Source organism: Microcebus murinus, chromosome 29, assembly GCF_040939455.1.
Source record: "Microcebus murinus isolate Inina chromosome 29, M.murinus_Inina_mat1.0, whole genome shotgun sequence".
In the NCBI taxonomy this organism is placed as follows: domain Eukaryota; kingdom Metazoa; phylum Chordata; class Mammalia; order Primates; family Cheirogaleidae; genus Microcebus; species Microcebus murinus.
In genome coordinates this window covers 7535231-7548274 of record NC_134132.1, presented here as the reverse complement: position 1 = coordinate 7548274, position 13044 = coordinate 7535231, and the positions used below count along the sequence as shown (strand labels likewise).

The 13044-nt window shown below is 33.3% G+C and overlaps 1 protein-coding gene across 2 annotated transcripts in view; it reads left to right on the top strand.

Annotated features, from left to right (window-relative positions):
- Positions 1–13044, top strand: part of GRID2 (glutamate ionotropic receptor delta type subunit 2) — a 1185302-nt gene that overhangs the window by 890286 nt on the left and 281972 nt on the right. For both annotated transcript variants that reach the window (XM_012774075.3, XM_012774073.2), the window contains exon 10: positions 6571–6768. In XM_012774075.3, the coding sequence (XP_012629529.2) occupies positions 6571–6768 (198 nt within the window). The remainder of the gene's footprint in view (positions 1–6570; positions 6769–13044) is intronic.

Genomic DNA, 13044 nt, shown 5'->3' with positions numbered 1-13044 from the left:
ATCTTTTCCATTTTCATGGGTATTTGGATTTTTAGATTACTTCCAGATTTGGGCTACTACAAACAATGCTGCTATAAGTATTCTTGGACAGATATTTTGGTGCCAAGTATTGTCTTGTATTCACACCCAGAGATTGGAATTGCTAGGATATAGCTACACATATCTTCATACTAGATGAATATTCATGTAACACTAAAATATATTAGCTTGTATGTAAGTATCTTCGTACTCTGCTAAATAAATCAAAATGCTTTTCAAAATGGTTATACCAATTTATACATCCCAAAGGAGAGAATGATAGCTCCTATTTTTTTGCATGCGTGACAGTCCTTGGGATTATCACACTACCTCTCTTTCTGTTTCTGTTTTATTTATTCTTGCTTTGGGATTTTCTATTCTTTTGTTTATTCTTCTTCCATAATGGATATTAATTCTGACCTATTACAATTCACTAATTCTTTATTCATCTGTTTCTAATCTGCTAATAAACTTAGTCACTATGTTCTTAGTTTTGTTAATTGTATTTTCTAATTCTCGATTTTTTTCAACTCTGTAATGATGCTTTATATAATTTCCTGTTAATTAAAAGAAAACTTGCCCTTTATTTCTTCTAACACAGTAAATGTAATATTTGTAATATGTATCTAAAAATTCTAATATCTGAACTCTTGAAAGATCTATTTCTGTGGTCTATTAGTTCTGCTGGTTCAAATATATGAAGAATTATTTCTTTTCACCTCATATCTTTAATTTTTGTTTTGGACATTATATTCAAAGATTTATTTAAAGGAATAATATGAGGCATAAAATAAAGATAATTTTCTTTGTGGGGTTTTTTTCTGTCACATATTTGGAGTTTCTATCAGTTTAGTATCACCTTAAATTGTGTTAAAATTGGAGATAAACTGGATTTTAATTTACAGATTGAAAATGTGGTGGTTCGGAGAGGTAAAGTTGGAGTAAGAGAAATTATAGTGCCTTCCTCTACTGTAACTTACTTCAACTTTGAGATGAAACTCTTTGTTCTTAAGTGTTCTCATCTGTTAAAAAAAAAGTGAATAGCTGTTAATTTCCAAAATTATGATTGTTTTATGGTTTCCATTGTATTTCTCTGCTGTTTTGTTGGCCCCAGTTATGGTGTGTGTTGCTTTTTGTTTTACTTTATATTTTTTGAGTATATTGAGTACCTTTCCCATCATTAGGTTATAATTACTTTGAAAGTGGGGCCTATGACTTTTTACCATATCTCTCCCTATATTGAGTGTAGCACCTTGATGCAGTAGTTGCTTAATGGATTTTAAATGGATAAATTAATGAGTGAATAAAGTTTAGACATAGATGCATAGATAAAAGTGATTAAACCAAACTATGCCTTGCCACAGAGAAGGAACAAGTATCTTTTCTATTATATAATAATAATTCCTGGAGCTTTAATCTAATTTCTGTTGCTGTGTTTACCTGCCCAATATATTGGCTAATGGTCCACATAGAGAACTAGTCTGAGTTAGAATTTGTGAAAAGTGATATAAATCTGTCACAGAGCTTAAAAACAAAGCTTTAAAAACATTTATCCATATGAGAAATGATAGGATTCAATAAAGATTTATTTAAGACATAAAATTTAAAAGGCATGTTCATCAATAATTCATCAACTCTCTTTAAAAGGACTCTGAGTATAACCACGTCTATTCTGCATCTTTAATCCATTCTAGGTGACATTGCTAGGAATAGATTTTGGCAACAAATACATTTGCCTAGGTATTTTCTTATAAAATTTGATTTAAAGTTATTTTGAGAATGTTAAACATGCTAAGAAAATAAGATGATTTAGTATATTAAACAATTGCTCCAAAGAGATATGAATAAAAATGAAAAAGAATCACTAATAGTTCATATGAGCATGTACATTGAAATGTTATTTTTGCTACATCTATCCTTTAGTTATGCAATATAGGTAAGTTCTTAATTTTTTAAGTATCATCTCATAGAGTGTTATTCAAAGTGTTATTCAGAGAGTGTTATTCCTCATAATTAACTTATTGCTAAACTTAACAGATTTGTTTTGAAGGTTCTGAAAAATAGAGAATGCATATAACCCAAAATTATTGGTAGAAAAACCAGTTAAACAATATCTTCCATGAACCCTTTTTCAATTGATTTGCCACTTGATGTTCAAAACTTAGAGATGAATAAATTGCACATACTAAAATAAGTATACACTTTCTAATACCATCATTTACACATGACACAGACCATTTAAGGCTATATTAATTATGAGATTTCTGGATCTTATTTACATGCTCTGTGAATTTGATCTTTATTTTGAAATCCCTTTAATCCATTCTGATTCTAATGAACTCAGGACATATGTATTTATGCAATGCATAGTCATTGCCTAGGTCTATATTTTGCCCAAAACATCAGATGAGAAGTCAAAAAGTCTGCCAATTGTCTGAAAGTTTTATTATATACTTTATATAAATACTTGGAATCACCAAGAGTGTTGTATTTTACCCATAAGATTAAAGAACTGATTGAGTGTTCACTTTTTACTCATTTATTATAATGTCATTTAGATTAAACAAGTCAGTATTATTAGAAATTTGATGCACTCTCAAAACCTTTTATCTACTGAGCTAACAATCTATCAATATTCACCAAGATGAAATACTATTATAACAGGAAAAAAAATCAGTAGCTTAGCAAAAAAAGATTGAAATTTCTTTCTTTCTAGAAACCTAGAGAGTCATTCTAGAAACCTAGAGAGTCATTCCAAGTCTGGTGCAGCATTTCAAGTGTGAGGGACAGAGACTTTTATCTTGTTTCTCTGCTGTGTGTGGCCTCAGATAGTTACCAGAGTACCATCCATAACATGTTCACTCCAATTGGCAAGCAGTAGAAAGGACAGCAAGAAATGTGGCACAAACCACTCTGCCTACATCACATTGGCCAGAATTACTTGCATAGCCTCTCTTTGCCTGAAATAATACTGCAGATTGTCTTTATTCTCAGTACTGTTAAAACATAAAAAAAAAAAAAAAAAAAATTATAATTAGAGAAGAAAACTGCTACTGGGGAACAACTAACAGTAACCTATTCTATCTAGCTATTCATTTATGATTCATTTAACTCTAAGATAACATGCAATTTCACTCTATCTGCTTCTATTCAACGTAGTGCTGGAAGTGCTAGCCAGGGCAATTAGACAAGCGAAGGAAATCAAGGGTATCCAAATGGAGAAAGAAGAGGTCAAACTCTTGCTCTTTGCTGACAGTATGATCTTATATTTAGAAAACCCCAAAGACTCTATTAAGGGAGTCCTGGAATTGATAAACAAATTCAGCAAAGTCTCAGCTTACAAAATCAATGTACACAATTCAGTAGCATTCCTATACACCAACAACAGTCAAGCTGGGAATCAAATCAGAGACTCAATACCTTTCGCAACAGCAACAAAGAAAATAAAATACCTAGGAATGTATTTAACTTAGTAGGTGAAAGATGTCTACAGGGAGAATTATGAAACACTGAGGAAGGAAACAGCAAAGGACATAAACAGATGGAAAGCCATATCATGTTCATGGATCGGCAGAATCAACATTGTTAATATGTCTATGTTACCCAAAGTGATCTACAGATTCAATGCAATTTCCATTAAAATACCAATGTCATTTTTCAAAGATCTAGGAAAAATAGTTCTATGCATCATATGGAACCAGAAAAGACCTGAATAGCCAAAACAACCTTAAGCAATAAGAACAAATTGGGAAGCATCACTTTACCAGACTTAAAGCTATACTACAAGACTATAATAATGAAAACAGTATTTTACTGGCAATGAAAACAGAGACATAGACCTATAGATCAGAACAGAGATCCCAGATATAAAGCCATCCTCATATTGCCATCTGATGTTTGGCAAAGCAGACAAAAACATACATTGGGGAAAAGAATCCCTATTCAATAAATGGTTCTGCAAGAATTGGTTAGCCACATGTAGATGATTGAAACAGTATCCACACCTCTCAGCACCCACAGAAATTATTTCACAATGGGTAGCAGGCTTAAACCTAAGACATGAAACTTAGGTTCTTAAGAATTCTACAGGAAAATTTTGGAAACACTCTTTAGATATTGGCTGAGGGAAAGAATTTATGTAGAAGACCCCAAAGGCAATCACAGCAACAAAAATTAACGAATGGGACTTGATTTAAGTAAAATGCTTCTATACAGCCAAGGAAACAATCAACAGAGTGAATAGACAACCTCCAGAATGGGAAAAAATATTTTCATGGCTTTACATCCAATAAAGGGCTAATAACCAAAATCTATAAAGAACTCAAGCACAAAACAAGAAAAAAAATAAAACAACCCCATAAAAAAGTGAGAAAAGACAGGAACAGAAGCTTTTCAAAAGAATATAGACTAATGGTCAATAAACCTATAAAAAAATTCTCAATATCTCTAATCATCAAGGAAATGCAAATCACAACCACAATGAGATATCACCTAACCCCACTGAGAATAGCTTTACTCAAAAATTCCCAAAACAACAGATGCTGGCATGGATGTGGAGAGAAGGGAACACTCATACACTGCTGGGGGCATTGCAAACTAGTATAACCTCTATGGAAAATAGTATGGAGATACCTCAAAGAACTAAAAGTAGACCTACCATTTGATCCAGTAATCCCACTATTGGGTATTTACCCAAAGGAAAAAGTCATTTTATCAAAAAGACATCTGCACCCATATGTTTATTGCAGCACAATTCACAATTGCAAAGATGTGGAATCAACCCAATTGTCCATCAATACACGAGTATATTAATAAAATATGATATATGTATACTATGGAGTACTATGCAGCCATAAAATGCTGAGCTATTACCTTTTGTAACAACCTAAATGAAAGTAGGACCATTTTTCTAAGCGAAGTATAGCAAGAATGGAAAAACAACTACCACATTAACTCAGTATTAAATTGGAACTAACCAATCAATGTGCACATAAGTAGTAAAACTCAACGGAAACCAAGTAGGTGGGAGAGGGGAGGAGGGGATGGGTAAATTTACACTTAATGGTACAGTGCATGCTTTCTTGGTTATGGGCATGCTTATAACTTGGACTCAAACTGCACAAAAGCAAATCATGTGATCAAAACATTTGTACTTACATAATATCTGAAATAAAAAAAGAATAAAGCTGTCCTATTTTTTAAAAAGTGAACAGTTAAAAATACATTTCCAAAATGAGAAAATATAAGTAGCTTAGAAAACCAAGATTAAAGAAATATTACAAATACCACAATATCAACATAGTTGTAGATGAGCATCAAAAACTTAGTACTGATTTTCCATATATACAAAGTGAAAAGGGATACCCCAATAATTAGTTACATTATTTTCATCATTTACAAAAGGCACTAATAAGGCAAAATGAAGGTCTTTGACCCTGAGAAATTAAAAAATTTATCTCATGGTAATGTTTAGAGAGAAAACTGAATGTGTGTGTTGGTAGACAATATTCCTATAACAGGTGCAGTGATTTTATAAGCCACTTACTTAGTGTCTCTGAAGAAAAGCCAGAAGCAAAGTATTATTTTACATTTCAATGAAGACTATTTTGTGAGTCCCTAAGGAAAAATGATTCAAAGAGAAAATCTTTGGGTATTCTGGCTTAGACCCAAGGAGAAATATTAGCCTACCAGGGGGCAGGATGGACTATATGCACTATGAATGGTTATCTGTAAATAGTACTGTTGCTGAAAGATTTCTGAACAAGTTTAGAAAATTAAGGAATAGATTATCTAATTTTCTGTAGTCTAACAGTATGTGTCAATCCAATTGAGCTCTCTTAACACCAGGTGTTCTAAAAAGTGAAAGGGGCCTATTTGTTAGCTTTAAGAAGACAAAAATGGGAAAAGATAAAAGAGGTAGAAGCAGAAACCAATTTGCTGAATGTACTAAATTAGACAGTTTACCAAAAAAGGTAAGTGAATTTCTCATATCAGTCATTGAGAAGCTATTTTTGCAATGAAATATGTGATTATATCAACATTACAAAATTTCTTAGCAAACAACTCTCAGTAAATGTGATGTTATAAATTTCAGCTAAATTATATGTTCTTAGAAATTTATCTTTTTACAGAGTTATATGTAGATCATATCTGTTAAAATATTATTTTATGTATTTTTACATATGTAGACAATAAATGTTTGAGAATAAATATAATAAATTTATAGTTTCTTAAATATAATTTTGTTTTTGATGAATCTTAGATAGGTCCTGAGATGGAAAGGAAAATGAACTCAAGGCTCCTAAAGATTTTTAGTCACTTTCATCTAAATTTTGATACAGCAATAATTAAATGAAAGATGACAAGAAATTGGAGGATTAAACATTGTTCAATAATATGATACATTATTAATGTATAAATTATATTCCTAATTTAATTCTCTCAAAGTATAAAGCAATTTTTAGACTTAAGCAAAATTCCTTAAAGAATTAATGTTTGAGTTTAGGGGGCAGTATAGCTTGACATCAAACATTTCCCCTTATTTCCATATAGGAAGAACCTTTTGTAATGGTCTCTGAAAATGTCTTGGGTAAGCCGAAGAAATACCAGGGCTTCTCCATTGATGTTTTGGATGCCTTGTCAAACTACCTGGGTTTTAACTATGAAATTTATGTCGCACCGGATCACAAATATGGAAGCCCACAAGAAGATGGGACATGGAATGGCTTGGTAGGAGAACTAGTCTTTAAGGTAAGAATTCATTTATTTATATCTCTCATACCTAAGGGTTCAATTGTAACTCCTAGAAGCTGATTTCATTTAAGTGTGATGTGTTTAGGTTAGCTAAGTAAGTGTTAGGTCGTAGTGTTGAATGCAAAAGTCTCACTCAAAACTATTTCATGAACTTTGTGAAAAGAAATATAGTTGGCAAAATAAAGCTGAATTTTAAAATATTTTCTATAATAGAAAAGAAGTTGGAAGAAAGTCTTACCTTTGTCAAACTTACACCCAAACATTTTGTCAGTATGTGATACATGATGAAATCACATTATAATAACAAACACAATTCATACTGTTGTCTTCTTTTAAAAATGCACTGTTATTGGAAAATAATAAAATCATGATCACTTAGAAAGTAATCATTTAGTTCTGGGATCTGATCAAGGTATATTTATACATGCTTATGTATTTCTCTTCATTCTTTCAATTCTCAGGATCTCTCTTTCTTTATTTCTGTCAAAATTTGCTTCAGTTTTCTGAAGCTCTTTTATTAGGTGCATACACATTTATAATTATTATGTTTTGCTGATAAATTGTTGAATAGTTGGGTTTAGATTTATATTCACTATTTGATTTCTATGTGTCCCAATTTTTCCTCTGTTTCTTCTTTTTCTGCCTTCCTTTGGGTTAATTAAATATATTTTAGTATTCCATTGTGTTTCCTCTGTTGCTTTTTTAGCTGTATCCCATTATATTTTTGTGACTTATCACATTCTATCTAAAATTAATGTTGCACCCCTCTCATAAAAAAGTAATAAATTTGCAGCAATATAATTTCATTTACACTCACTCTACCCTTTGTACTCTTGTGGTCATATATGTATATCTTATTTACTTCATAATAAAATGTCATAGTTTATGATTTAAGCAATTAGTTATCTTTCAAAGGTATAAAAGAAAAAAAGACAATTGCTGGTATTTAATCATCTATCTACTATATCTAGGGCTCTACATTCCTTTCATATATCTGAGCTCCTTGCCGGTATCATTTACCTTCATCCTCAAGAATTTTCTTTGGAATGTCTTGAAGTGCATTCCTACAGGTGGCGTATCCTCTCAACTTTTGTTTACCTTAAAACATCTTCATTAACCCTCATTTTTTAAATGATATTCTTACTGGATATTAAACTCTGAGTTGCCAGGGGTTTTTTGTTTTTGTTTTTGATGTTCATCACCTTAAAGATGTAATTCTATTGCATTTTGCCATACATTGTTTCTGATGAGAAGTTACCCATCATTTGTACACTTGTTCCTTATATGTAGTATCTTTCTATTTGTGTAAGTGGCTGTTTTACAATTCTCTCTTCCTTTTTCATGTTTATAAATTTAATTGTGATGTTTCTAAATATGTGTTTTTTGTTTGTTTGTTTGTTTGTTTGTTTTGTTTGTTTTTGTATTTACCCTGCTAAAGTTTCATTGAGCTTCTGGCACATGTTCCTTTCAATAAATGTAGGAAATTATCTATTCAAATTTTTTTTCTACCGTCTTCCGTTTCTCTTTTCTATTTGTGTCTCAGAGAACATTCAAGTTAGACCACTCTCCATCCTTGCCACTCTGCTCACTCTCAGTTGTTAAAGCTCATGGTTTACTGCAAAAACTACAAGAATATAGTAAGAATCCTTTGTTTTCTTGTTCTTCAACCTTAAAATCCTTCCATTTGTTCTCTCATCCTTAAGTGGCAGCACAAAGGCTTTGATGGAAACAGATAGTAACTATGGATGCCGGGGACACATTTACTACACATGTGAACCTCGGAGAGATTTTAAAGCCTGTTTGAGTCACAGTGTCCAAATCTGCAGAATGAAGCTATTATGAAGATGAACTGAGAAAACGAATTCAAGAATGTGTTGCAGGGATGTCGATCAGGTCTCATCTTACCTGTTGACTCTGATATATTGGTAAAGTCTTCCTCCAGTTCTGCGTTTAAAAATATAATAAATTCAACATATATTTTGAAGGTAGCCTGATAGGATCAGCTGATAGATTGAGAGGTGAGAGAAAGACAAAGTCAGCAATCTCCCCTAAGCTCAAGGATTTTTGCTTTATCTTTTCATCTACATCAGCAGAAAAAGACATCCTTTGTTCCCATTTTCCACAGCTCCACTCATTACCTTACTCCTAACCACACTCCTCTCTCCCCTGGATTACAGGTACAGAGGTCCAGTCACTCCCCCTCTTTCCACTCCTGCCTGCCTTCGACATCTTTTTAGCATAGCAGCCACAGTGATCTAGTCACTTCTCTGCTGAAAGACCTTTTGTGGTTTCCCATTCCACTCTGAGTAAAAACCTTCCTTAAATTGTCTACATAATCTGCCCTACCAACTTTCTTTGTGACCTTCTATCTCTCCCTTAGTCACCATACTCCAATCTACGGTCCTCCTTGTTCCTCCTCATACTCGTTGAACTTGGCCTTTTGCACTTCCATCTGTTCCATCTGCCTAGATTGCTCTTCCCCCTGATATTTCTCCCTCCACCTCCTTCTCTCCAGTCTCTACTTAGAAGTCATCAGAGAAGACGACCAGGATCACCCTATTCAAAAGAACAACATTCACCCTCCGTTACTACCTAGACTACCTATACTCCCACTCATTCTGTTTTATTTTTCTTTATAACACCATTTTATTATGTGTCTACTTGTTCATTTGTCTTCCCCTGCTAAAACGTAACCTTAAGCTGGGCAGAGATTTCATGTTTGGTTCACTGCTGAAACCTTATTATCTAGAAACTATTTGTACATATAATAGAGACTAGCAGTGAAGTGATATTTTAAGACATGCGTTAGATAGTAACACTCACCTAATTAATATTTCAATGGCTCTTTAATAGAATCAATTAACCTACCATAGCCTACTAAGCTTGACTTTGTGTAAAAGAATTTTTCCCTCTTTATTGCCAGGACATACTTTGGGCTTCTGTTTCTATTATTTTAAACCTTTTGTCCATTAGTTATATAGCTTATTATATTCAATCACTCCCACTTTACTACAAGTAGATTGAGAGTGGTACCATTTGCTGGCCTAGCAAAAACTAAGGAAGGAAATATTTGGGCAGGGGGTACGGAGTATGGAATCAAACCAGTATTTTGGAAATGACTGATAATAGCCAGATGCTATCCTAAAGTTTTATGGGTATTGACTCCTTAACTCCTCATAATAATTTGATAAAAAGAAATACAGTTATTATCCCCATTATATAGATTAAAACACGAAGGCACAGAGAATTTGAGTAACTTGCTCAACATCATAGCTAATAAGTAGAAGAACTAGGACGTGAGGTTAAGTTGTTTGATTCCATTCTCTTAAAAAACTATGGCTATACCTCTTTGGAGCTCTCCAAACAGAAAATGAAATAAATCATTTGATACATGAGTCTGGAGTTTGGGTAAGGAATCTGAAATGGACATAGATATTTGAGGCTAATCAGCATATAGATGAAATTTAAATTGCCACTCTCCCTTTCTTTATTTCTATTTCCCTTTTATCTTCAATCTCTTTCACACTCCTTGCTCCTACCAAAAAAGGTATTCTCTATCTTAAAAATAGCCTTCCAATATTTTCCAAGCTAAATTAATTAGGTGTCTTGGTTGCAAATGACAATCCAATTGAAGTGAAAAGATAACTTAATGGCTCACAAAACCCAACTATCCAGGGATGAGAGCCAGGCTCATTTCATCAAGCCTTAGTGTTGCTCTCTCCATCTCTCAACTCGGTTTTTCTTTCCGGTGTGTGTTGCCCCAATTCCCAGGCAGGCTCTCCTTTCTTGGCAGTAAAGTGGCTTTCAGCAGCTCCAGGCTTAGATTTCATCCTCTCATCTATCCCAGTATAAACATAGGTTCTCTTTTACCAACAGTTCTAACGCAGAGCCTCGGCGCTAATGCACACTGGCGCCGACTGGAGTAACGTGTCCAAGAGGAGGCAGTGCCTGGGTGCCAGCCCGCACCACGTGCCACGGCGAGCAGTGGGGGTGGTGGTAGCTATGCACAGAACGCTTGGAATAGCATGGGGCAATAGCAATTTACAAGAAAAAGCAGGATGCTGATATCAGACAAAGAAGTAATGGATAGACAACAGGCCAAACAAAAGCTATCCTTCAGAGGCTTGAAAACAGTGAACAAAGTTACAAGGAAACCATTCATTGCTACGTGTACACAAAAATTTAAATCACTGGTAATTAAAAACTATTTAATTAACTTAAGTAAAGTTACAAACAAAAGGCAGGAAAATATTTATAAAAGTATAATGATGAATTGATAGCGTCACTGCTTCACTGCTACGTGAAGTCACAAAATCCACAAGAAAATACTAGGAACTCAGTAGATACAGATTTAAAAAACAAGAACTTAGAGTTTCAAAGGAAGAAACTGATAGGCGATATAAACCCAAAAGGAAATCTGTTATAATAGAGTGGGACAATTAATAAGGTTTTTGATTTTTTTTAAGAAGTAAATATAAGAAATGTGATTGGTTAGTGCTTTTATAAAGAAAAACCTATAACTGTGTTATATATGTTTAGAATTATTTTATATGCTATGTTTTGTGATGAAATAAAACATCATCAGAATTAGATTCACATATTTCAGTCATCAGTAACATACTTGACAACACTAGCAGTTAACACAGATACCACAAGGAATTAAAAAACAAAGTTTGAAACTGACCAAATAATAATTACACTAGCACTTACTATTGCTGACACAGTCTTATATACTTAGTATTTATTAGCTCTCAATATTCACAACAATCCTATAAAGTAGGTACTACTATTTTCCCAATGTTGCAGATAATGAAACACAGAGAGGTGAAGTAACTTGCCCATGGTCACATAGTCCAGTCGTAGAGAATTAATAATTCAAATCTAGGAAGTTTGGCTCAAAAATCCAAGTGCATAACTCCTTTACCACTTTATAGAGAGGAACAGAGTTTTAATATAAGTTTGGTCCACGAAGCATTTTAATAAACCAAGTTACATGCTAGTAAGGAAAATAATACTCAGAAACAGTTCAGCAAAGTTTTTTTTTACAAAGAAAAACCCTGCATATTTGAAGAAGATTCAAATGGAGTTGGATAATGTTGTGAGTAGAAGACAAAAAATTAAGATGATATAAAGAAGGATTTGGGGTGTGATTAAAAAGATTTGCATCTCTAAACTTCTCAAAAATCTCACTTCTATCTCAAAAAATTTTCCCCTTCTGAGGAAAGAATTAATTATTTTAGAAAGGCATGCAATATTCTCTGTAGTCTGGCATTCTGTATCTCACTTCCTTCTTACATTTTATCACACGCCATATAAATGACATTCAGCTTTAATCTGCCTAGGTTGACCTTACTTCATCTTCCTAAATTCTCAACCTCAGCTAAACTCGTGCTTTTCCCATGAGGCTTTCAAACCACTCCCATCTCTTGGCAATCTTGTCTTCTGGGAACACTTACTCCAGTCTTTTCAAACTACCCTTTTGGAACATTACATATCTATATATATTCTCCTCCCACCCCTCCAGACCTCCTTTATTTTTCTTTTTTTCTTTTCTTTTTTTTCTTTTTGCATAGTCCCTCTTTTGGAAACCAGAAGGCTGAGGTTGTGTTTACTTTGTATGCCAAGTATACAGCAGAATTGCCCTACATTCATCCATTCATCTCCACACAGTTATGAATACATGTTATATTCTGGGCACTGTGCCTAGCATCATAGATAAAATGGAATGGAAGACATTGTTCCTGCCTTCAAAGATCTCACAGTATACATGGAAGACAAGTGTGTAAATAAATAATTAAAACACAGTACGAAAATGCCATAAGGTAATTCCTACAGGGTTCCATGACAACCAAGGGGCTGAGTGGCAACTTCTGCCTGGGGAGTCAAAAAGATTACATAGAAGAGGGGAAATTTGAGCTAGGTCTTTAAGATGAGTAGAAGTATGAAAAGCAACAAAAGCAATAATTATAAAAGCATGTTTGGCATGCTAAAGATTTTGGACTTTATTATCTAGCCAATAAAAATTATAAAAGTTTTTTACATAAGAGGAAAATGTCATGTAATTTATGTTTAAGAAAGATAGCTGAGGTAGGTCTGAGAATGCATTGGAGTAAGGAGGAAAACACAAATGACTTTTTCAACAATTTAGACAGGAATAAAGCAATGTGTAAACTAAAATAACAGCAATAGGAGATTAACAAAAAAAATGATTTTAAGAAAACAATATTCAATATATAATTAACAGAACTTAAGGAGAAGGGAAAAGAAAGTTGA